The sequence below is a fragment of the Jaculus jaculus genome, chromosome 2, assembly GCF_020740685.1.
Source record: "Jaculus jaculus isolate mJacJac1 chromosome 2, mJacJac1.mat.Y.cur, whole genome shotgun sequence".
Classification (NCBI taxonomy): Eukaryota; Metazoa; Chordata; class Mammalia; order Rodentia; family Dipodidae; genus Jaculus; species Jaculus jaculus.
Genome location: NC_059103.1, coordinates 3,261,840 through 3,287,273, shown reverse-complemented (window position 1 = coordinate 3,287,273; position 25,434 = coordinate 3,261,840). Strand labels below are relative to the sequence as shown.

The following is a 25,434-nucleotide window of genomic DNA, read 5'->3' as shown; positions in this document are numbered from 1 at the left end:
GGTGGTGCATGCCTTTAATCCTAGCACTTGGGAGGCAGAGGTAGGGAGATCACTGTGAGTTCGAGGCCACCTGGAGACTACATAGTGAATTCCAGGTCAACCTGGGCTAGAGTGAGATCCAACCTCGAAAAACCAAAACCAAAACCAAAAAACCCCACAGAAATCTTTCTTTAAATATATATTTTAAACTTTTATTATTATTTATTTTGGGAGAGAGAGAGGCAGAGAGAGAAAAAGAGAGAGAGAGAATGGTTGTGCCAGGGTCTTCAGCCACTGCAAACTCCAGACACATGTGCCACCTTGTGCATCTGGCTTGTGTGGATCCTGGGGAATCAAACCTGGGTCCTTTGGCTTTGCAGGCAAATGCCTTAATTGTTAAGCCATCTCTCCAACCCCTTACTCTTTTTTTTTTTCAAGGTAGGGTCTCACTCTAGCTCAGGCTGACCTGGAATTCACTATGTAGTCTCAGGTGGCCTCAAACTCCGTAATCCTCCTACCTCTGCCTCCCGAGTGCTGGGATTAAAGGCGCGTGCCACCACGCCCGCCTACAGTCCCTTATTCTTGTTTTTATAATTTTTTTTTTATTAGAGAGAGAGATTGGGAGAGGAGATTGGCACGCCAGGGCCTCTAGCCACTGCAGTTGAGCTCCAGACACGTGCACTATCTTGTGTGCATGTGTGGCCTTGTGTGCTTGTATCACCTTGTGCGTCTGCCTTACGTGGGATCTGGAGAGTCAAACATGAGTCCCCAGGCTTAGCAAACAAGCACCCTAACCGCTGAGCCATCTCTCCAGCCCTATTCTTGTTTTCTTATGGCTAAATAATGGCCTCCTTTTGTATGTGTGGTACTCAGATTGAACCTCAGTTCTTGCACATACTGGCAAGTGCTTTGCCACTTAGCTGCTTCCCCAACCCCCCCTCCTTTTGGGGGTCTCAATTTATAGCTCAGGTTCACACTTTGAACTTGCTATGTGGTCTAGGCTGTACTTGAACTTGTAATTTTTTCCAGGATTATAGACACCACACCTGGTGTCTTACTTTTTCATTAATCCATGATGGGCACTGAGGTGGCCTCTACCTCTTAGCTATTATGAACAATTCTGTATGGAGACAGCTGTGCAGACATCTGTTGCAGTTGATGCTTTCATTTCTCCAGCTATAGAGCCAGATGTGTACTTGTTTTTTGAGGTAGGGTCTCACTCTAGCCCAGGCTGACCTGACACTCACTCTGTAGTCCCAGGCTGGCCTCAAACTCGCAGCAATCCTCATACCTCTGCCTCCTGAATGCTGGGACTAAAGGCAGGCGCCACCACACTCAGCGTAGATGGGTACTTTTTAGAAAAGATAAAACTCTGAATATCTTTGAGATATTTTTGTTTGCTTTTCTTTGAGACAGTGTCTCATGTAGCCTAGGCTGGCCTTGCACTCCTTATGTAGACCTAGATGAACTTGAACTCCTGATCCTCCTGCCTCCACCTCCTCCCAAATACTGGGATCAGTCATGGACTATTATGGCTGGCCTCTGAGATTCTGGAACTAATGTGGAGAGACTTGATAATGTCACGGTATTGAGACGCCCCAGGGGACTTTGGGCTGGCTCACCACTTGTGTGTCTTTTTGGTTGGGGGGTGGCTCTTGGTTAGCTGTTCTGATCTGTGCCTTATCCTGTCCTTGTCAACAGCCCAACACTGACGGCATCTGGGAGCTGATGACTGGCGGGGTCTTCTACTGCTTGGGAATGGTGTTCTTCAAAAGTGACGGGAGGATTCCCTTCGCACATGCTATCTGGCACCTCTTTGTGGCATTTGGTGCTGGTACCCACTACTATGCCATCTGGAGGTACCTCTACCTGCCCAGCACCCTGCAGACCAAGGTGTCCAAATGAGATGGTCCAGACTCCCCAAGAGTCATTTGGAGTAGAGCATCATGGGAAGTGATCAGTGAACTATGACCCAGAACAGGGCACCAAGGCCTGTCCGCCTCTCCCTGAGTGGACTACGTCATATGTCTAGGATCCCTTCCAGTGACAGCCAGACCATCCATGGGATCGCCAGCAAGAAAGAAAGCATTTAGTCATTTCCATGGAGGATAAGTTAACTCAATAATGTGTTCTCTATTTTAGAAAAGAGTCCTGATATAACCAAAACATATTAATACCTTCAAAAAAAAAAAAAAAGGGCAAAATGGGGAATGATGGACCAAGGGGTATTTTCTAAGGTCCTGAAGGTCTTGCTCTCTGTTGTCAAAGTTCTGGCTTGGGAATTGTCCTCTGCTAGGGGAAAGTCACCCAGCTCGTAGGTAGCATATCCATGACCATAGCAGACATCAACAATCAACTGCAGCATGTACACACTGTCAGAATTCAAAACAGTGCCTCAGATAGGCATTACTAATCTATTTTGTGCTGAAGATGGGACCTTTTGGCTTGGTTGGCCTGTTGTGCTCTGAAACAGGGTCATGGCAGAGCACTTAAAAGACACCATAGGGCTGTGCATCATGGCGCATGCCTTTAGTCCCAGCACTTGGGAGGCAGAGGTAGGAGGATCCCCATGAGTTCAAGGCCAGCCTGGGACTACAGAGTGAGTTTCAGGTCCACCTAGGATAGAGTTGAGACCCTGCCTCAGAAAAAAAAAAAGAAGTCACCATGGAGAGAGACATGCTTATCTCCAGAGACTAATGCCTTCTGCCCCCTTCTCTTTTCCCCGCTTTGGGGGAACACTTAGAATGGCCAGGTTGGAGCCAGGGGGACTGAGGCAGGCACCCCAACCACCCACTGGCCCTCTTCTGTGTAGCTGGTTCTCAGGATGACAGGAACGGACAGTGAGGAGGAAGATATTGCTGTTTAGCCTTTTCTTCTCATCTGAAAAGTCCAGAGAAGTGATGAGACTGTTCATCAGAGGGCTCCCGCGGGCTCGCTCCCTATTCAGGGCTCAGGATGACAGCATTCAGATGTTCTCTTGGTGCACACGGCTGCTCCCAGAGGCCCTCTGGTGGGCCCGGGGGCACAGTCTCTGCCTCATCAGATCACGCAACATGTCTGTGTCCCTTATTTTCTTAAATGTCTCATCGTTTAACATCGTGGCTGCCTGCATTCACCCACTTCAGGGCTGGGCCAGTCTCTTCCTATGTTGTCTCTTGGGCGTTTGCTGAGGACGGAGCAGCAAGCCTGGCTGAATTGACATCTCAGAATCTCTGGATACAGTCAGTCCTAAATCCCAACCAAGGTCCTTATTCTACAACTCCCAGCCACACAGGTGGGCAAGGGTGGACCAAGACAGGGTGCCTTATACTTTGTTCTAGCACATTCCAGGGTATTCCAGGGCTCTGGCACCTGGAGCCCCAAATGTCCAAGCCAGTATTAAATCATATCTCAACACATTCCTCAGAAGATGGCTTCAGAGCTCAGGAGTTTGGGACTGTTTTTTGTCTACCTGCCTAGTGTGCGTGAATATGTGGGTGTGAGCATGAGCTTGTGCACGTGTGTGTGTGTGTGTGTGTGTGTGTGTGTGTGTGCATGCAGATAAGACCTTTAGAAACTGTCTTGGGTGCCGCGTCCCATGGACCTTACCTGGTATTTTCTCCAGCTGGGGTCAGAGCTATGTTTCAGAGGAGTGTGTCTGGGGAGAGCTGCCTTCCAAACTGGGGCTTGGACACTAGGACTAGGCCTCCTGCTAGACCCGATGCTGGAGAAGCGGGGGCACTGGGGGTTCTGGAGTTCTGTTTTTACCAACTCTCCACTGTGGCACTAAGCCAGGCCAAGAAAATCTCCTGACCCCAGGAGGTTGAAAGGACCAGGCCAGTTCTGGAGAAACGTGCTGGGTACCTGGAACCAGTGACTTGGGACTTCCTGGTGGCCACATGGGGCTTGCTGTACTCCCAAGTCGAATGTCTCCATGTCCTTGTCGCCCTCACTGGGTACCTGAAGTGACTTTCCGCCAGACAGCCACCCGGTATGCCGTCCCTCTCCTGGGGACATTGTTCACTTCTTCAGCCAGCCAACTCCTACTCACCCTTCAAAGCCCGGGTCAACCCTGAAGGGCTCCAGGGCTTCGTCTGACTGAGGCGCCTCCCTGTTGCCATCACTCTGCTCAACCTGTGGCCAGCTCAGAGTTCCATCTGCCACCCAGGCGACTTCCGCCTGCTCCTGGAGGGTGAGACTGTGTCTGGAGAGACCTGGGATCAGATATGGCATTCTTCAATGGTGATAGCTCAGATCTGTCCCTGCCTTCTGCAAGCCTCAGCGTCCCTGACTGTAAAGTAGTTCACCAGGGCCTGGTTCTAGGTTGAGGCACAAGTGACGGAGAAAAGGGCTCATTAAAAAAAATTTTTTTTTTGAGGCAACCCCCACAGACTGGTCTCTCTCTCTTTCTTTCTTTCTTTTAATAAGAGAGAGAGAGAGGGAGGGAGAGAGACTTGACGCAACCATAGTAATTGAATTCCAGAAGCTTGTGCCACCTTAGGCTCATGTGTAACCTTGTGCGCTTGCGTCACCGTGTGCATCTGGCTTACATGGAACCTGGAGAGTTGAATATGGGTCCTTAGGCTTTGCAGGCAAGCGCCTTAACTGCTAAGCCATCTCTCCAGCCCTCACTCTACTTTTAAGCAGGTGTGGTGCACACACCCGTAATCCCAGCGCTTGGAAAGTGGAGGCGGGAAGATCAGAAGTTCAAAGTCATCCTCAGCTACATGGTGAGTTCCAGGCCAGCTTAGGCTCATGAGTCCCTGTCTCAAGAAGCAAACTATCAAACAAATTCCATTCCATACTATCTGTAATAGACAGCCTCAGGTCCCCGAGATGAACTTTCAGACTAGGCACAGTTATGGAGGAAGGGATCTTTATTGGAAGCTCACAGATCCAGGGGAAGTTCCATAAGTGTTTTCACAGATCCAAGGAGAGAGAGAGGGAGAGAGAGAGACCACAAGCCAAAACCGAAAAGCCACACCATACAGCACACTTAGGAATTCCAGGCAAAGCTCAGGCACTTTGCATGTCTTTTACATTGGAATTTCAAATCTATGTCCACACCTTAGGGCCAGAACCTAGAATCTGCCCAGTAACACTTCCTCCAGTCTGAATATATTGGGGGCAATCCTTTCAAACTACCACACTATTTGAAGCCTTTGGTACACACTATGTTGAATGTCTCCACCGAATGGTCATGCCATGATTTACCTAACCATTTTTCAATTGAGGATATATATGCATGTCTGTAGATATTAATATACAGTCTGCAATGAGGACCATGTAACATAAAGATCCCTTCCACTCTCATATTGAGGGCAACTTTTCCTTGGTCACTTCATTCTATCTACTCCCCAGCCATGACCACCAGTCTGCCTCCTGTCACTGGATGGAGCACGCCCCACAATTGGATGCTGTTTCCATCCCTGGGGAAGCCTGGATATCCAGGGACCTGCTGTCCTGATGCTACCAAAGGGACTGTTTTGAGCTGGAGGGATAGCTCAGCGGAGGGTAAGGTGTTTGCCTTGCAAGCTCAAAGAGCTCAGTTCAATCTCAGAACACATACGTACATACATACGTATAGATAAAAGCCTGGATGTGGGCACTTGCAATCTCAGCACCGAGGAGGTGGAGACAGGAGGATCGCTGAGATTCACTGGCTGCCTAGTCCAGCTTCATTGGTGAACCCTGGGGACAGTGAGAGACCCTGTCTCTGAAAGAGGTGGACAGTGTTCTTGAGGATTACACCTGAGGCTGTTCTCGGGCCCCCCGCGGGCACATACACGCACACGCACGGCCACGAGCACGCATGCACAGGTGGTTTCTCTGGAAGGTGCCTTCTAGTTAGCTCTTGCACAGGGTCTGAGGGGAGGAGGGATGGGGGACACACACTGTCCTGCAGGTCCTTTGTTGGTGGCAGGAGAGGAGGAGGAGCGGTGGAGTGCCCGCTGCTGGGGCAGAGCCTCACAGGAGACCACAGCGCACTGGACGTTGCTGCTCTGCTGGTGGGAGCTGAGGAGGCCTGGGGAGGGTGGCTGTGTTCTTTGTGCACCCTGGGGACCCAGTGCTAAATCCTCACCAACTCTGTACGGCCTTAAGTCAGTGCTGTTATGAAATGAGCCCAGGCGGGGGCTTCTATCAAGGTAGTTGGCAAACGCTGTAAACCAGAGCTGGGGGTCTGGGGGAGAGCTCATTTTCCAGCAGATGCCGCTTGCAGCCTAAGTACCCCCCGCTTTGCAACCCATGCACCCTGTTGTAGTCCAGCGACCCTGACCGGCACGCTGTCCCTTCTGCATCAGTAAGACAGACCGTATAAACACTTAGGAATGTGTCCCCAGTCACACTCATGTTACATATGTTCTGTCCCCTGTACTGGTTAATAATTTTTTTTGTCCTTGTGACCAAATACCTGGACAGAAATGATTGAAGGGAGGAGAACTGTATTTTGGTGCAAGGTCCCAGAGCACATGCCTGGTGGGGTGGGCATGATAGAGGGCTTGGTGCATGGCTGCCCTAGGGTGTGACAGGTGCTTGTTGCAAAGCAGAGCCCTCAGGTCAGAAGCAGGGCCAGTCTAAGACCCTCAAAACCATCCCTTCAGTGACCCAATTCCTCCAGCTAGGCGCCACCTCCTGGAGGTTCCACAACCTCCCAAAACACTCTGCTCATGGCCAAACAAGCCTGTGGGGGACATTTCACATTCAAAACACAATCCCCCAAACCCGGCAAGATGAACACAGGGAACTGAGGCTGTAGGGAGCTGGGGAGACAGCGGGTACTCAGCGTGCAAGCATGGGGACCTGAGTATCTGACCCCTGGAATTCACATCAAATCTAGGCGAGGCAGTACGCCCCTGTTGTCTGGAGCTGCGGAGGCAGAGACAGGAGGATCTCTGAGGCTGGTTAGCTAGCTAGTGGAAGGGAATCTGAGCTCTAGGTTCTGTGAGAGACCTTGTTTCAAGACAGTAAGGTGGAGGATGACTGAGAAAGAAGACCCCTGGCATCTGTGATCTCAGCACCTCCTAAAGGCCCTCCTCCCTTCCTTTTTTTCTCCTCTCTTCTTTTCTGCTGCTTTCCCTTTCTCCTTACTTCTCTCTCCCTTCCTTTTTCTTTTTCCTCTCTTGCTCTCCCTCCCTCCCCTCCCTTCTCTCTCATATTCTGGGAATGGAACTCAGGACCTTGCAGAGTTTAGGTAGGTGCTTTCCCACTGAGCCACATGTCCAGCCTCTCACTGGGGCATTCTAGGCCAGTGTTAAAGCACACTCCCAGCCAAGGACCCGTCTCTAAAGGATATGACCTCGGGGTTAGGCTTTGAAGTACAGTTTGGTGGGACATAAGGCTCAAACCATGAGATCCTCTTACTCTGTCCTTGTACTCCGACCCACCCCAGCCTATCCTGGGTCTTTCTTTTTTTCTTTTTAAATAGGAAACGCTTCACGAATTTGTATGTCATCCTTGAACAAGGGCCATGCTAATCTTCTCTGTATCATTCCAATTTTAGTATATGTGGTGCTAAAGTGAGAAACTGAGTCTTTTTAAAAAAATATATTATTATTATTATTTTGGTTTTTCAAGGTAGAGTCTCACTCTAGGTGAACTCATAGTGATCCTTCTACCGCTGCAACTTGAGTGCTGGGATTAAAGGTGTGTGCCACCATGCCTGGCTTATATTATTTATTTATTTACTTTTTATTTGAGAGACAGAGAGAGAGATAAGAGGCAGATAGAGAGAAAAATGGGCACACCAGGGCCTCTAGCCACAGCAAACAAACTCCAGATATATGTGCCACCTTGTGCATCTGGCTTACATAGGTACTGGGGAATTGAACTTGGGTCCTTAGTCTTCTCAGTCAAGTGCCTTAACTACTAAGCAATACTATCAGCCCCTATCCTGGATCTTCTTGTTTTCCCAGTTGTGCCTTGACACTGTCTAAGTCAATCTTATGACTCCAAATAGATCTGAATTCTGGGAATAGCTCTTGGTAGGGTGCTTCTGGAGGCCGTTCTGATAGCTCCTGGCTGCAAGGCACCTACTTGCCACATACCTCGGGGTGTGGGTGTCCTCAAAGCCACCTGGGGAACGGATGGCGGAAATAAATTAGAAGCCTTCAGGACACAGGGGCTGCTGGCTCCACCCACCTGCAATGCCGCCTCTGCTCAGATGCGAGTGACCGGCTCACAAGCTGAAATCCTCAGCCCTGGCCGCTGCTGTAAGCATGGCCGGCAGGTACAGCCTCCTGCTGCCCCAGGCTGAGCAAACCTTCAGTTATGACTAGACTCTCTTTTCTAGCGCCTAAGCAAGAAATCAAACAACAACAACAAAACCCTGATCTTAAAGGACAAGTCAACTTAGCACCTTTCATTCAAGTCTACTAGCCATCAAATGTATTTAAATTTTTGTTTGTTTATTTTGTTTTTTGAGGTAGGGTCTCACTCTAGTTCAGGCTGACCTGGAACTCACTATGTAGTCTCAGGATGGCCTTGAACTCATGGCGATCCTCCTACCTCTGTCTCCCAAGTGCTGGGGTTAAAGGCGTGTGCTACCATGCCTGGCTCAAAAATATTTTTATTGGGCTGGAGAGATGGCTTAGTGGTTAAGGCGCTTGTGGTGAAGTCTGAGAACTCGTGTTCCAATCTTCAGGTCCCACATATCCAGATGCACAGTGACGCAAGCACACAATGTTACACATGCCCACAAGAGGGCGCAGGTATCTGGAGTTTATTCACAGCGGCTGAAGGCCAAAAGCATGCCATTCTGTCTCTCTCTCCAAAAGAAAAGAAAGAAAAAGAAAATTATTTGTTTGCAAGCAGGGAGAGAGAGAAAGAGAGACACATAGGAAGAATATTAATGGAGCACCAAGGCCTTTTGTCACTGCAAACAAACGTCAGATGTATGCACCGGTTTTGTGCAGCTGGCTTTATGTGGGTGCTGGGGAACTGAACCAGCGCTGTTAGGCTTTGCAAGCAAGTGCCTTTAACTCCTGAGCCATCTCTCCAGCCCCCAAATGTACCTTAAAAAAAACTTTAAGAAACATTTTTTAAATTTATTTGCAAGCAGAGAAGAGAGACAGACAGAGAAAGAATGGATGTGCCAGAGCATCCAGCCACTACAAACAAACTCCAGATGCATGCACCACTTTGCGCATCTGACTCTGAGGGTACTGGGGAATCCAACCTGGGTCATTAGGCTTTGCGGGCAAGTGCCTTAAGTGCTAAATCATCTCTCCCACCCCTGAAGACTTTTTAAGTTGATAATTTCCATATATGTACATAAAGCATTTTGATCCTAACTCCTTCCTACGACCTGCTTCTGTCTTCTTTCCCCACCTCCCTTCCACTGCACCTCTTCTTCCCTAGCAGTCCTGATTCCGTCTTGATGTCTTTCATCTTTCCCTCCCTCCACCATCGTCCTTGACTCAGTGTTGACGGACCCAATATTACGCAGGTCTTATGCAGTAATGCCCACTGTGAGGACGTGAATGTCATTGCCACTTCAAATCTGGAAGGGAGCTTTATCCTCTCCTCTTCTGCAATGCTCCCTGGGCCCTGGAGAGGGTGACAGAGATGTCTCAGTGCTGAGCTTTCAACACCAAACATCATTATTTCAGTTTCTCATAGAAGCTTCTGAGAATCTGGCAAGTCAGATCCCGACCCCACTGACAAACACGGAACCAAATCCCGAGGTCTTTATCTGGCAATAGCCACATGCTCCAAGGGGCCTCTGGACTTAGGGCTCTCAGGTGGATAGCATGCCTGGGCCTAAGTAGCATAAATTCAGCCCGAAGGAGGCAAGAGAGATGAATCCACTCCACCCAGCTTCAGAAGGGCTCATCTGCCTCTCCAGGGAATTTACAGCCTGGCTTCTTGCTGAACAAACTGGCAGCCAGCCCTGTGCCCCTTCCGGGTCCCACCCCAGGGCAGGGGCCCTGCTGCTTCTTTACGCCTTTCTTGGGAGAAGTAGAGCTTTCTTAGTGTTTATGACATGTGTCATGGCATGCGTGAATTAAAAAAAAAATGTCCTTCTATGTGTGTGAAATCGTTTTTTGTGTTACACACAGTATTTATTCTATACACATTTGTATTAAGAGAAAAGAATATAGCTTAAATTGGGCCTGCTGGAGCACGCCTTTAACTCTAGCACTCGGAAGGCAGAGGGAGGAGGATTGCCAGGAGTTCAAGGCCACCCTGAGACTACAGGGTAAATTCCAGGTCAACCTGGGCTAGAGTGAGACCCTACCTCGAAAACCAAAAGAGAGAGAGAGAGAGAGAGAGAGAGAGAGAAGAATAATAATTTTTCTGGTGGATATTGTTTCCAGTGGCATAGAAACAATTTAAAGAAAAGTCAAGATGTTTCATTCTGGATGATTCATCTTTTACTTTTAAAATATATTTTACTTATTTGAGAAAGAGAGAGAGAGAGAATGGGCTCATCAGGGCCTCCAGCCACTGCAAATGAACTCCAGACGCATGCGACCCCTTGTGCATCTGGCTTGTGGGTCCCGGAGAATCTAACCAGGATCCTTTGGCTTTGCAGGCAAACACCTTAACCACTAAACCATCTCTCCCAACCCTACCTATTTTTTTTTAAATGCTAGGGCATGTAGCTCAATAGTAGAGTGTTTGTCTATTATGCATGAGGTTTTCCAAACTCCAGCAAAAAAGCAAAACAACACATACACGTACACACACACACACACACACACACACACACACACACAGGCGTGGTGGTGCACATCTGTAATCCCAGAATTTGAGAGGCTGAGACCAGTGAATCAAGAATTTAAGGCCATGGGCTGGAGAGATGGCTTAGCGGTTAAGCGCTTGCCTGTGAAGCCTAAGGACCCCGGTTCGAGGCTCATTTCCCCAGGACCCACGTTAGCCAGATGCACAAGGGGGTGCATGCATCTGGAGTTCGTTTGCAGTGGCGGGAGGCCCTGGCGCGCCCATTCTCTCTCTCTTTGTCTCTTTCTCTCTCTGTCTGTAACTCTCAAATAAATAAATAAAAATAAACAAAAAAAAAGTTAAAAAAAAAAGAATTCAAGGCCAGCCTGGAATACAGAGCAACACCCGATTTCAAAACTGAACAAAACAAAACAAAGAAGCCAGAAAGAGAGAGAGAGAGAGAAAGAGAGAGAGAGAGAGAAACACATTTGGATATGTGAGGTGGTCCACATCTATTACAGTAGCACTTGGGAGACTAAGGCTGGAGGAGGACTGGGAGTTCAAGGCCAGCCTGGGCAAAACATTTTCTCAAAAAACAACAAACAAACAAACAAAAAAACCAAGCAAACAACAACAACCCTCCCACCAAGCAACAAGGAAACACTTGCTAATTCTTGTTTACAAAAGCAATCTCTAGTCACTATAAAACACTTGGAACATTTGGGGCTAAAGAGATGGTCCAGTGAGTTTAGCAGACAGTTCCACAATGCTGGGATGAACATCCAAACCAAGCAGGGTTAATGGGAGGAACGGGGTTTATTTTAAGCTTACGGATCCAGGGGAAGTTCCATTAATGGAGAAGCAAGCTGGCTCCGTTTCATAAATCCAAGCAGAGAGAGAAAATACCACCAGCTGGCAAACACCAAAAAAAGCAGCAAGAACAAACTGGCAGCAAGCTGGACCCCCGGAACTCAGACCTCTCTAAATACCTTTGGAATTCAGATCCACCCCTAAACACACCTTTGGGCTGAGCCCCAGGATCCACCCCCACTGACACCTACACCAGCCAGGTGTCTGGAGAGCCGAGTTACACAATTTAATAGAACACCTGAGTTTATGGGGGACACACAAACTACCAGAGAGAGGAAGAAGAAGAAGAGAGTAAGGGCATGGTGGCTCATGTGCCTTTAATCCCAGCACTTGGAGGTAGAGGTAGGAGGATGGTCGTGAGTTTGATGCCACCCTGAGACTACATGGTGAATTCCAGGTCAGCCTGGACTAGAGTGAAACCCTATCTTGAAAAACCAAAAGTAAATAAATAAAACAAAAAGAAAAAAAAGAAGCATTGGGGTGCAAGCATGTAACGTCAGCTCTGGGGAGGCAGCTCAGGTGAACTCTGGGTTCAGAGGGAGACAATGTTTCAAAAATAAGGTGGGCATACTGGAGAGATGGCTTAGTAGTTAAGGCACTTGCTTGTGAAGCCTGAGGACCCATGTTTGACTCTCCAGGTCCCACGTAAGCCAGATGTACAAGGTGAAGCAAGCGTGCAAGGTTGAACATGCGCACAAGGCGGCATGTTCCTTTACAGTGGCTGGAGGCCCTGGTGTGCCAATTCTCTCTCTTTTGCTCTCTCACATGAAAAAAGAAGGCCAGTCTATTGAGCTTGCTTCAAAAAGAAAAGAAAAGAAAGAGAGAGAGAGAGAGGGGGGGGGGTAGGAAGGAAGGAAGGAAAGAGAAAAAAGAAAAGAAAGAAAGGGAGAGAGAAAAAGAAAAAAATAAGGTGGAATGCTGGAGAGATGGCTTAGTGGTTAAGGCACTTGCCTGAAAAGCAAAGGACCCAGGTTCAATTCCCCAGGATGCACATAAGCCAACTACACAAGGTGATACATACATCTGGAGTTCGTTTGCAGTGGCTAGAGGCCCTGGCACGGCCATTTTATCTCTCTCTTTCTCTCAAATAAATAAAAGTAAAATATTTTTAAAAAGAAAAGAAAAAAAGGCGGAGTGATTGAGGAAGACACTGATGTTGACCTCTGGCCTCCACAAGCACATGCACACACCTGCACACATGTGCTCCCACACACAAACAAGCATGCTTACATACATGTAGGCTCCCCCCCCCCCCACATAAGCGTAATAAGTAAGTGGACCTGTCATGATTTATTTTATTTCTTAAATTCTATTTGACTTTTTGAGGCAGGGTCTCATGTAGCTGAGTCTCAAACCCATTACATGTAAATCTCAACTGCATTGTATCAAAAAGTGGTCACTGTCTAGCATGGTGGCTCGCACCTGTAATCCCAGCACTTTGGAGGCTGAAACAAGAGGATCACCATGGGCTCAAAACCAGCCTGCGCTGCCTAGTAAAATTTCGAGACCCTGTGTCAAAACAAGCAAGAAAACAATAGGATCTCTTTCTACCCTTGGATTCACGGCCCACCCCTTGCTCCCCAGCTGGAGCTGTTTCCTTTCACTTCCTTGCTTGTCCAGGTCAGCAGTCTGGGTGACTGTCCCCCTTCTCTGACTCATGAGCAAGAACAATGATGGATTCTTAGTGTAGGCCCCGAGTGTTTGTTACACAGCATTACTGCAGCATGGCTGACTGCTACACAGTAGGTAGCACACTGTATTATAATGAGCTCTTCACTGCACACCAGTGTGACTCTCTTGAGGGTGCCTTGCTCATCTTTGGAACCCTGGTATCCATTATCTTACCAGTGCCAGGAGGTGATAGATTATTAACCAAATATGCCTGATGCCACCTGTCTTTCTTCTCTTCTCCACCCACTCTCCAGAAGTCCATTCACTGTGTGTTTGGAGCAGCCATCCTTTGGGAACACACTATTTGACCTTCATCAGAGGCTTCACCTTTGGGCTCCATTGGGCCATTACTGGCCCCAGGGTCCTGCTGACCTCTAATGATGAAAAAGGGCAGCTCAATAGTCTTAATTTTTTTAGAAATTAAAAAAATTTTTTTTTTGTTTTATTTTTATTTATTTGAGAGCAACAGACAGAGAGAAAGAGGCGGTGGCGGGGGAGACACCAGGACCTCCAGCCACTGCAAAGGAACTCCAGATGCATGCGTCACCTTGTGCATATGGCTTATGGGGGTTCTAGGGAATTGATCCTTGAACCGAGGTCCTCAGGCTTCACAGGCGAGCACTTAACCACTAAGCCACCTCTCCAGCCCTAGAAATATTTTTAATATTTATATATTTGAGACAGAAAGAGGCAGAGAAAGGGGGAGAGAATGGGCACACCAGGCCTTTCAGCCATTGCAAACAAACTCCAGATGCATATGCCCCCTTGTGCAGCTGGCTTACATGGGTACTGGGGAATCAAACCTGGGTCCTTAGGCTTTGCAGGCAAACACCTTAACTGATAAGCTGCCTCTCCAGACCTCTTAATTTTTTCTTTTCTTTCCTTCCCTTCCCTTCCTTCCCATCCCTTTTTCATTTCCTTTATCTGATTCTTTTTAATTTATTAATCTGAGAGATTGAGAGAGTATAGGAATACCAGGGCTTCTTGCAGCTACAAATGAATTCCAGATGCAAGCGTCACTTTGTGCATCTGGCTTTATGTGGGTATTGAGAAATCAAATCCTGGGCCAGCAGGCTTTGCAAGTAAAGTATCTTTAATCAGAAATCTCCCCAGCCACATTATTTTCAAGGGATGAGTGGAAATTATCCAGCTGATGAAAGTTGGTGCCAAGAACTGAGTAGTATGCCCCTCCTAAAATTAACATGCTTAAAGCCCTGATTCCCACTACTTCAGAATGTGGCTGGAGGGAGGGCCTTCAAAGAGATAAGCAAAAAATGTGGTGGTTACAGTGGGTCTTCATTCAAGAGGACTGGAATACACCAAGGAAATTGGACACACCAAGAGACCCCAGAGAGATACGTGCAGAATAACATGCTTCACAAGAGTTGGTATGAACTGGTTTAGGAAAAGCTAGGGCCTGGCATAGAATCTGAGGTCCAGGAATGTCTGGCCTTCAAACATGGGCTCATTTTTATAAAGCATTATACCCCACTAGCTGTTAACAAAAAAGTGCATGTCAAGAGTTGGAATTCTGAATTCTGAATTTTAAATTTTTTTTTTTTTTTGGTTTTTCAGAGTAGGGTCTTGCTCTAGTCCAGACTGAGCTGGAATTCATTATGTAGTCTCAGGGGGGCCTTGAACTCACGAATTCTGCATTTTGAGACCATATGAACCTCCTAGGTCTAGGTCAAAATAAACCAGAGTTACCGGAGCTGACCTGGCCCCTTTATGAATGGTTTTAAGCAATGATCTGGCTGATCTTTTAAAATTCTAGCTGCTGAGGTCTAGGAATACAGTTCAGTTGGTAGAGTACTTGCCTAGGCTGTATGAAGCCTTGGATTTGAGTCTCAGTGTAGCATAAATCAGGCATGGTGTTGCACACTCAAAATCCCAGCACTCAGGAGGTGGAGGCAGGAGAATCAAAAGTTCAAGGTCACCAGATGTGGTGGTGTACGCCTTTAATTGCAGTGTTTGGGAGACTGAGGTAGGAGGATTGCTGTGAGTTCAAGGCCAGCCTGGTACTAGAGTGAGTTCCAGGTCAGCCTGGGCTAGGGCTGGAGAGCTGGCTTGGTGGCTAAGGCACTTGTCTGTGAAGTCTAACAACCCAAGTTCGGTTCCTCAGAACCCATGTAAGGCAGATGCACAAGGTGGAACATGCATCTGGAGTTCATTTGCAGTGGCTGGAGGCCCTGGTGTGCCCATTCTCTCTTTTTCTCTGTCTCTAATAAAAACAAAACCAAAACAACAACAACAACAAAACAGTTCAAGCTCACCGCTGGCTACATAGCTTGAGACCAAGCTGGGCTGCATGAGATCCAGTCTCAAAAATAATAAAAAATACAATTGTGGCCAATGAGGGAGAGGGAATTGGCTTCCTTTGTCCACCTCCAAGGTCCATAAATCAACAGACACTCCCTTGTCCCGTCCATCCTTGTCCACGTATTGGGTCGGAGCCAAAAAACTGCCTACAGAACCTCAGAGCACACTACCATCGGCCCCGCCCTTGAATTTCCTTTAAGCCACGCCCCTCCAAAAGGCCACGCCCACTTAAGCTTCATTCCCCCCGACTATTGGGTGGCCGGCAGGTGGCGCCAGCGCACAGCCCGTGCTCCCACGCAGGCCAGGTCCCCCAACCCTCTCCGCACGACCCCGCCCACTCGAGAACCTCGCCTCTGCCTATTGGTCGCCGAGGTGTCAGGTTACAGCCCCGCCCTTTCAGGCCACGCCCACCCCGAGACCACGCCCCGACCGTTGCGCGGCCGGCAGGAGGCGCCGCAGCACGCGCGTGTCGTCGCGAGTACCCGCTCCGCTAAGGGCGGGCGCGGGGACGGGACGGGACGCGACGGGACGGGACGGGGCGGCGGGCCGCGCTGAGGTGAGTGCGGGGTGCGCGAGGAGAAGCGGCGGAGGCGGGGAGGGTCCTGGACGGTGCTCCGGGGCGGCTGCGGGGACCCTGGGGCGCGGAGAGGCCGAGGGGCGGCGAGGCGCGCGCTGGAGGTGGGGGCCGGCTGGGCCGCGCGGGTCGCGGTGTCCCGTCCCCCTCCCACTCCACCCATACAGACACCCTCGGCGAATCCGGGCGCTCGAGGCCGGCTTGCTCGGTTGCCATGGAAACCGGTTATCGCTGGGGGCCTGGAGCATCCCGGGAGCTGCACCCCAAAGGCCGGTGGGGTGCAGGTGGCCTGGTCCCGTGGAACTTCCAGTTCCGATCCCCAAACCCGGGAGGTGTGTGTGGGGAAGGGAGTGATGACTCGGTCCTCAGTTTCCCTGACGGTGCTTTGGGAGATACAGTCTGGCCTGGGGCAGTAAAGGAAGAGCTCAGCAAGGGAGTCCCACCCTCTTCTCTTCCAGGAGCGACGTGACGCCCCCCGCCCACACCCATCCCTCTGCGAGGCACGTTCCCAGCACCCGTATGCCCGTGAAAGACATTGTTTCCCGGCTATTTCTGTACCATTTCCAGCTATCTCCCACCCTACCCCACCCCCAAGTGCCTGGGTCTGAGACAGATGCTGAGCTGGAAGCTCAGGGGCTGCAGAGAGATCTGGCTTCTGTCCCCTGGGCAGCCTGGGCTGGGGCCTGGCAAACTGCAGACTTGCCTGCCCGCCCTCTGTCGCCTTGTCAAGTGTTTGGTTAATCTGAATTGCCAAAAAGAATTTGATTACCGGGTGTCTTGGTGCTGTGAGGCCACCTCTTGTGCATTCCAGCGTGGAGCCGCGTGTTTAATTCCACTGGGAGAAGTCAGTCCCTTGCTAAGAGACTATCTGGGCAGAATGAAACCTGATTGAATTATGTTCCCATTTAAAGCTTCCCTCCAGCCTGGATTTGTAAAGATAGGATTTATGGAAGGGGGGTGGGCAGCTAAGTATGCAAAGTTTACAGTTCGTCTTCCCTCCTGGTGGAAAGATAATGTGTTCCACATTGTCCTGTTGGAACAGAGACCTCCCTCCACCCATGTCAGCAGAGCTGACCTCACTCCCAGCCCTGCCGAGGTGGCTTGGGCTTGTTTTTCCATCAGAAATGGAATTCTTCCTGGAGAAGAAGAAAGAGGCAGACTTTCTCAGAGAGCGGCCCCAGCAAGCGCCCTGCATGTGCCCTGGCACTCTGTCCCCAAGTGTTTTTGTGACAGAGGCGAGAATTGGGCAGAAAGGAAAAGACAGGTCACACTTCCAGAAAAACAGATCTGGTTACCAAGGGCGTGCTCAGCTCAGTAGGACTTTCCTGCACTCAGTGGCCTTTTAAGAAGCAAATCTGTCCCCTTTGGACAAACAGACTTCACTGTGCTTTCTGTGGTTAGGAAAGGAGGTGGTGTGAGCAAGTGGACATCATCCTTCTCCAGCGGCCACAAGAAGGGCCATAAGAAAGCTTTCTAAAAGCCTCAAAATAGCCCAGCATGGTGGCGTACACTTTTAATCCCAGCACTCAGGAGGCAGAAGAAGGAGGATCACCATGAGTTTGAGGCCAGCCTGAGACTACATAGTGAATTCCAAGTCAGCCTGGGTTAGCATGAGACCCCACCTTGGGAGGAAAAAGACCCTCAAAATAGCTATGGCTGAGGGTTATCAGAGACTTCTTGTGGTTAACAAGGAATTAGTGGAAAGGTGTGAGTCACTTCGTCTCCCTGTCTTTCATGATTGTCCTAACTCGGTCTTAGAATCAGGATGGACGGGAGGGAGGGGCCATCTTGAAGGTCAAGCCCTCGCACCTCTTGTTTTGGAGGCCTTGGGAGGAGTCTTGGTGGTTACGTACTTGTACTTTTCCATTTCCTTTCCCTCTTTCTTTCTAAAATAGTTTCTTTTAGTGTGACAGGTTAACTCAGCCAGGCTTTATACTTGTGGCAATCCTCCTGTTGCAGCTTCTTGAGCGCTGGGATTATAGGAAACCACCACACAGGGCTTCCATTTCTTGTGCGTGAGTGTGTACATTGTGTGTTTGTGTGATGTTTGTGGATATGTGTGTGACTGTGGCATGTGCATACCATGGAACCCACAGAGGGCAGAGGACAATTTAGGATGTCAGTTCCCACCTTCCACTTTGTTTGAGGCAGGGTCTCTCCTTCACCACTTCATTGCGGCTAGCTGACCTCCAAGCTTCTGGTGGATTCTCCTGTCTCTGCCTCTCTTCAGGCCATATATATGGTGGATTTCAGATGCTCAAGCACTGTGTTGAGCTTTATGTGAGTGAGGAGGATCAGAACTTGGGCCCTTATCCACTGAGCCATCTCCCTAGCCCCCATTTCTTTGAGTGAGTGTGTGGAGGCCAGAGGTTGATGTTGGATGTCTCCCTTACACTCTCTTTACTTGATGGAGGCAGGGTCTCTCACCTAAACCCAGAGCTCACCCATTCAGCTGGTCTGTGTAGCCAGCTTGCCTTAGGGATCCCCTGTCTCTGCCTCCCTCAACTGGGATTATAGACACCCTGTTAAAGGTACTTGCTTACAAAGCTTGCTGGTCCCAATTCAGTTCCTCAGTACCCACATAAAGCCAGATGCACAAAGTGCAACTGGGATTATAGGCAGCTGCCATGCCCACCTGGCAGTTACCTGAGTGTGGGGGATCTGAACTCCGGTCGTCACACTAGTGCAACAAGCTTTTTATCCCCAAGTCATCTTCTATGCCCCCATTTCTTTTTTTTTTTTTTTTAAATTTTTATTAACATTTTTCATGATTATAAAATATATCCCATGGTAATTCCCTCCCTCCCCACCCCCACACTTTCCCGTTTGAAATTCCATTCTCCATCATATTACCTCCCCATTACAATCATTGTAATTACATATATACAATATCAACCTATTAAGTATCCTCCTCCCTTCCTTTCTCCACCCTTTATGTCTCCTTTTCAACTTACTGTATGCCCCCATTTCTTATTTTTTTTTTAATTTTATTTTAGAGTGAGAGAGAATTGGTGCACCAGGGCCTCAGCCACTGAAATTGAACTCCAGATGCTTGTGTCACCTAGTAGGCATTTGTGACCTTGAGCCTGCCTTGCCTTTGTGCATTTGGCTAACGTGGGATCTGGAAAGTCAAACATGGGTGCTTAGGCTTTTCAGACAAGCACCTTAATTGCTAAGCCATCTCTCCAGTCCCATTTCTTACTTTTATTTATGTTATGTTATTTATTGATTATTTATTTGAGAAAGAGAGAGAGTATGGGTATGCCAGGGCTTTCTGCCCCTGCAAATGAACTCCAGACACATGAGTCACTTTGTGCATCTGGGTTTTCATGGGTACTGGGGAGTCAACCCAGGTCATCAGGCTTTGTAAGCAAGTGTGTTTAATTGCTGAGTTATCTCTCTAGCCCCCATTTCTTTTATTTATTTATTTACTTTTGAGGTAGAGTCTTGCTCTCATGTAGGCTGACCTGGAATTCACTTTGTAGTCCCAGGCTGTCCTTGAAATCATAATGATCCTCCTACCTCTGCCTCCCGAGTGCTGGGATTAAAGGTGTGTACTACCATGCCCAGTCCTATTTCTTTAAAGAAATGTTTTATTTGTTTGCAATCAGATGGGGAGAGGGAGGGAGGAAGAGAATGGTGTATTAGGTTCTCTTTCCACAGCAAATGAACTCCAAATGAACACACCACTTTGTGCATCTGGCTTTATGTGGGTACTGAGGAATTGAATTGGGACCAACAAGCTTTGTAAGCAAGTACCTTTAACTGCTGAGCCATCTCTCCAACCCCAACCCCACATTACTTTTTATTAAAACAAAAGCACCCAGGGTGCTTTAGTTTTTGTTTTTTCACTGGTCTAGGGCAGGTTGACTCCAGGTTTGCATTTCTGTCTGGACACCATCTCCACAGACCAGGGCAGTGGTGGCCACAGGTTACTGGAGGCTGCGGCCGTCACCACTTGGGCTGGGCTTGGGACCCTGGGCATCCTCTGATGAAAATGTCCCTGTGCTCCACAGAGGGGCCAGGAGGCTACGTGTTGGGGAGGGCCAGGTGTTCTGAGGACGTGCTGGCCTTGAGGCTGCCAAGCCAGGGGTAACTGGAGAGGGAGGCACATGGGGAATTTCTCTAACAAGGTTGGTGACCTCAGGGATGGTCAGGGTGCCAGTTACTTTCTTGTTGCTGGGTTAAAATACCTGACCAGAAGCACATAATGGAAGGAAAAGGGGTTAATTTGACTTACAGTTCCACAGAGTAGAATTCTCCAGGTGGGGACAGCATGGCAGGAGCAGGAAGCCAGGGTCACGTGTCTTCTCAGCAGGGAGGAAGTCGGGGAGTTGCAGGCTGTTCGCAGCAGTAACACCTCGGGGCCTGCCCTCAGGTCACACGCTCCGCCTCCCGAAGGTTCTCCGCCTTCCTGCGCAGCACTGTCAGCTGGGCTTTCAGTGTTCAGACGTGTGAGCCTCTGGGGCCCTGTTACATTCAGACCACCACAGCCAGGAAGTGCAGATTGCAGAGGCTGAGCATGGCGGGCGGGGTCATGCACTCTTCTGGGGTTATTTAAGCTGCTGGTGTGGTGTGCAGATACACAGGCACCCATCTGTGATACGTGTGCTCTGAAAATGCTTTTGTTGCAACTTAAGTGACAGATCCGTGAAGAGATGTTGTCAGTTTGGGGGATTCAGGATTTGATGAGGGCACTTGTCACATAGATCCAGGGGAGGAGAAATAAGGTCTTTTTCGTTTTGTTTTTAAGGTAGGGTCTTACTCTAGACCAGGCTGACCTGGAATTGACTGTAGAATCAGGGCAGCCTCAAACTCACGGTGATCCTCCTACCTCTACTTTCTGAGTGCTGGGATTAGGTGTGCACCACCACGCCTGGCTCAAGGTCTGTGTTTTGAGAACTGAGGAGATGGTTTTGGTAAACTGCTTACCTTGCAAGCATGAAGACCTGCGTTTGTTCCCCAGTACCCATGAGAAAAAGCTGGGAGTGGAGGTGTACCCTTGTGACCCCAGTGCTGAGGAGGTGGAGACAGGCAGCCCCCTGGCCAGCCAGTCCAGCCTAAGAGGCAAATTCTAGGCCACTGAGAGTCCCTGTGTCAAGAAAAGTTTTAAAAAGGAAAAAGGTGAATGGCACCTGGGAGTAACACCTGAAATTGTTCCCTGTCTTACACACACACACACACACACACACACGCGCGCGCACAATGTCTTTACTTTGATCCCTCCATATCTTGCCTTACCAAGACCCAAGAGAACCTTTTGGACACAAGGACTTTGTAGGCACGTTCAAATTTCCAGAAAGCAAGTTCGTTATGAAGGGCCTTGTGCTGTAGTGGCGGCTGGGTGAACAGGAGAGCGGCACGACCGCACAGGCAGGCAGGTGCTGGGGTCACAGCTCGCAGTGCCGGAGGAGCCACAGCAGGCGCCAGCAGACCCAGAGCAGAGGTGGGCTTCTCAGCACACGGGGCTGCAGCCCCGAAATTCCTGCTGTCACTTTGGAGGCCCAGAGAGTCCCATTGTTTGGCTCCATGGGGGGCTTTGTTTGCACTTGTTTTTGTTTTAAAATTTTATTTAAATGCTTGTCTGGCTTTATGTGGTTAGCTGGGGAATTGAACAAAGGCTAGCACATGATGCAAGCAAGCACTTTTAACCACTGAGCCATCTCCCCAGCTATTTGTTTTGAGAAAGGATCTCACTGTGGTCCAGGCTGGCTTTTAACTTGGTATGTAGCTCAGGGTGGCTTTGAACTCAGTACTCTCCTGCCTCAGCCTCCCAAGTGCTGTGACTATAGGCTGCATCATCACATCCAGCTGCCTGAAATTTGTTGTTTGCTTATTTGAAATAGTCTCATGTAGTCCAGGCTAGCCTACAAGTGTTTCTTTTTTTAAAAATTATTATTTGCAAGGAGAAAGAGGTGTGCCTAGGTCTCCAGCCACTGTAGACAAACTCCAGGTGTATGTGCTACTTTGTGCATCTGGCTTTATGTGGGTACTGGGGAATTGAACCTGGGTCATCAGGCTTTGCAGGCAAGTGCCTTAACATCCGAGCCATCTCTCCAGCCCCACCTTTCCAAAAGTCTTTTCTAGCTCATGTAGGTGCCTCAGCGGAGCTGACTGGCTGGAGTCAGGGTAGCTGGTGATGGTGCATTCAGTGGGTCCTGGGCCACTCTGTAGAAAACAGTCTTCTCAATCATGGGCCTGTCCACCTTTGTCTGTGGTGAGAATGTGAACAAGAAGTGAGGTGTGATCACTAGGACAAATGTGAGCAGCTTGTCAGAGTCGCTTTGTCCCCTCTCTGTTCTATCCAGCCCTGCCAAGATTGTAGGGTTGACAGATAATTCCACCTGTAAACCTCTAATTCCAGCAAGGACTTCGGGATTAGGATTCTGCCTACCCAGAGGCATCCCAGGGCCACTTCCTGCTCCCAGGGAACTTGCCTGTTTGGCCTGGAGAGGGCCCTGGCGGCTGGATGCTGGGGGTGGACTGCACACATTCCAGGCATGTTTCCACCACTGGAGGAGCCATTGTCTTCCCTGGCCTTATGGAAGTTCTGAGCCTCAGTCCCAGGAAAGCGGCTCCTTCGAGTCAGGACTAGTCTCTTTTGCCAGGTCATGGGGAGCAGTTACCTTGGGGTTCTTCTTTTCCAGTGGCTCTTGACTCTCAGTGTGCTTATCCTGTTGGCCATTTCCCTGTCTTGGCTTGTGTTTGAGTTATTTCCACTTTATTTATTTATTTTTTTTTTTTGGTTTTTCGAGGTAGGGTCTCACTCTGGTCCAGGCTGACCTGGAATTAACTCTGTCATCTCAGGGTGGCCTTGAACTCATGGCGATCCTCCTACCTCTGCCTCCCAAGTGCTGGGATTAAAGGCGTGCGCCACCACGCCCGGCTATTTCCACTTTTTGTACCGAGGTCTCCGAGGGATGAGTCTTTGTCCCCCTTGAGTTGTGTATTGCTTCTCTGACTGTGCCATTGATGTGGGACAGGGAGCCCCGCCTTCTGAGACTGAGAGCCCATCCCACACTCTGCTGGGCCATCACTGTTCTTTGCTCAGTGTCCAGCATTCCCAGAGGTCAGAACCTACAGTGAGAGTGTTCTACCTTTGGTGACCTCACTGTGGTCCTAGTGGCTTTCCCTGAAGGGCACGTTAGCCTGCTTTGTCCCTTGTAGCCCTCAGGCTTTCCTGCCAGCTAGGGTGCTCTGCTGAGGTCTGCCTCCTGGGATGCCCAGGGGCTGCTCATCCACTGAGATGGACTCCCATCTCATTCACCCTTGACGCTAACCTGTGCCACTTTGTTCTCCCAGGCCCTGGCTTTCCCCCGGTCACTGGCTGAAGACTCCACTTGTCCATGAAGACGTGCCCACCATGTTTTATGGTACTCACTTTATCATGTCCCCTCCCACCAAGAGCAAGCTGAAGAGGCAGAGCCAGCTGCTGTCCAGCATGCTGTCTAGGACGCTGAGCTACAAGTCCCGGGACCTGGATTCTTCCTTCTGCAGCGTCGGTGCCAGCGATGACCCTGCGGAGCTTTCCACCCAGCTTTCGGCCCCTGGAGTACTGAAGGTGTTTGGGGACAGTGTCTGCACAGGCACCCACTACAAGAGTGTCCTGGCTACTGGCACCTCCAGTGCCCGCGAACTGGTCAAGGAGGCCCTGGAGCGCTATGCCCTGGACCCTGAGTGTGCTGGCCAGTATGTGCTGTGTGACGTGGTGGGCCGGGCCGGAGACTCCGGGCAGCGATGGCAGGCCCAGTGCTTCCGCATATTTGGGGACAATGAGAAGCCCCTCTTGATTCAGGAGTTATGGAAACCCCGAGAAGGCCTTTCCCGGAGGTTTGAGCTGAGGAAAAGGTCAGATGTGGAGGAACTGGCTGCCAAGGAAGTGGATACCACCACAGCAGGTGAGGAAAGGGCTGCTTGGAGTGTGGAGACGCTCTCGGGTGGCAGGGAGAGGCGGGTGTGTAGAGGAACACGTGTGAAGGCAGGTTTGCTCTGGTGGGCCAGAGGGGCTGCAGCAAGCCTTCGAAGACTCCGGAAACCCACGGGTAACCTTTCCACTGGGAGGTGAGGGTTGATGTAGAATGTCTGATGGCGCACTTCACTCGTCCCTGGAAACTTGTCACCTGTACTAGGGCAGATCCATCCTTGTGTGGGGATTAGGCCATTGTCCAGCCTATTAGCCCAGGGAGCAGTGGGCTCAGGGTTCTAGAAGTGCAGAGTCCCTTCTGAGATGATTGGAAGGAAGACAAGGAAGCCTTCACAAGCCCGCATGGCACTGTGCGCTCCCGGGCTCCAGCTCCGAGCACTGCACGGGTTGTGCGGTGGCTTTGTGGGAGTTTGGGGGGTGGCCAGAGGTGGTGTGGAGGAGGACGTGACTTAGAAGCGGTTGGTTGTCTCCTGTCTGCACAGTGCTGGGAACAGGGCTGGGCTTGCCTGCCTTGGACTTAAGGATGTGGCCGGCCTGGGGCCCACTGCTTTGTTAGTCAGTTGGTGGAAAGAAGTTGTTGTTTTTTGTTTTTTTTTTTTTTTTTTTCGTTTTTAGTTTTTCGAGATAGGGTCTCACTCTAGCCCAGGCTGACCTGGAATTCACTGTGAAGTCTCAGGGCGGCATCGAACTCAAGGCAATTCTCCTACCTCTGCCTCCTGCGTGCTGGGATTAAAGGCGTGCGCCACCACGCCTGACAGAAGTTGGTTATTTTTAACAAATTAGTTAAATAAAAATATTTTCTAGTACCCAAGACTTTTCTTCTTTACATGTGTTTGTGTGTGTACTGTGAACATGTGTGTATATCTGTACTCGTGTGGGAACATGTGGATGCACATGCATACACGTGTATTTGTATGTGTGTGTGTGTGTGTGTGCATACACATGTTCACTTGTGGAGACCAGAGGTGAATGTTGGGTATCTTCTTCAGTCCTTCTTCCACCTTCAAGTTTTCTTGTGACAAGATCTTTCACCAAACCTGGAGCTCATAGACTCTTCTGGACTAGTTGACAAGTGAATCTTGAGGGTCCTCCTGTGTCTGCCTCTCTGGCACTATAAGTGAGCGTTGCCACACCAGCTTCTGGTAGGTGCTGGGGGTCGAAACTCAGGTCTTCATGCTTGCTCTGCAAGCACTTTACTGACTGAGCCATCTCCCCAGCTGAGGAAGGCCCTGGTGCTAATTCTCTTTCTAAAAAAAAAAAATTTTTTTTTTTTCTTTTTCAAAGTAGAGTCTTGTTCTAGCCCAAGACTGACCTGGGATTTACTATGTAGTCTCATGGTGGCCTTGAACTCACCGCGATCCACCCACATCTGCCTTCCAGATGCTGGATTAAAAGTGTACGTCACCATGCCTGGCTTCTTCTACTTTTTAAAAAATTTTATTTATTCGTTTGCAAG

General features: G+C 49.4%; 2 protein-coding genes and 1 non-coding gene across 3 annotated transcripts in view; 2 read left to right on the top strand and 1 right to left on the bottom strand.

The window, feature by feature from the left end:
* Positions 1–4,348, top strand: part of Mmd2 (monocyte to macrophage differentiation associated 2) — a 65,282-nt gene extending 60,934 nt beyond the window's left edge. Inside the window, exon 7 of the mRNA XM_045142508.1 lies at positions 1,681–4,348. Within this exon, the coding sequence (XP_044998443.1) occupies positions 1,681–1,884 (204 nt within the window). The 3' untranslated portion in view covers positions 1,885–4,348. The remainder of the gene's footprint in view (positions 1–1,680) is intronic.
* A 3,028-nt stretch (positions 4,349–7,376) lies between these two features.
* On the bottom strand, positions 7,377–7,484 carry LOC123459008. The gene has a single exon (XR_006635940.1). It is a non-coding gene; the product is annotated as a U6 spliceosomal RNA (small nuclear RNA).
* An 8,523-nt stretch (positions 7,485–16,007) lies between these two features.
* Radil (Rap associating with DIL domain) overlaps positions 16,008–25,434 on the top strand; it is a 101,071-nt gene continuing 91,644 nt past the window's right edge. The window contains exons 1-2 of the mRNA XM_004671322.3: positions 16,008–16,036; positions 23,357–23,952. Coding sequence (XP_004671379.2) covers positions 23,418–23,952 — 535 coding nt within the window. The 5' untranslated portion in view covers positions 16,008–16,036; positions 23,357–23,417. The remainder of the gene's footprint in view (positions 16,037–23,356; positions 23,953–25,434) is intronic.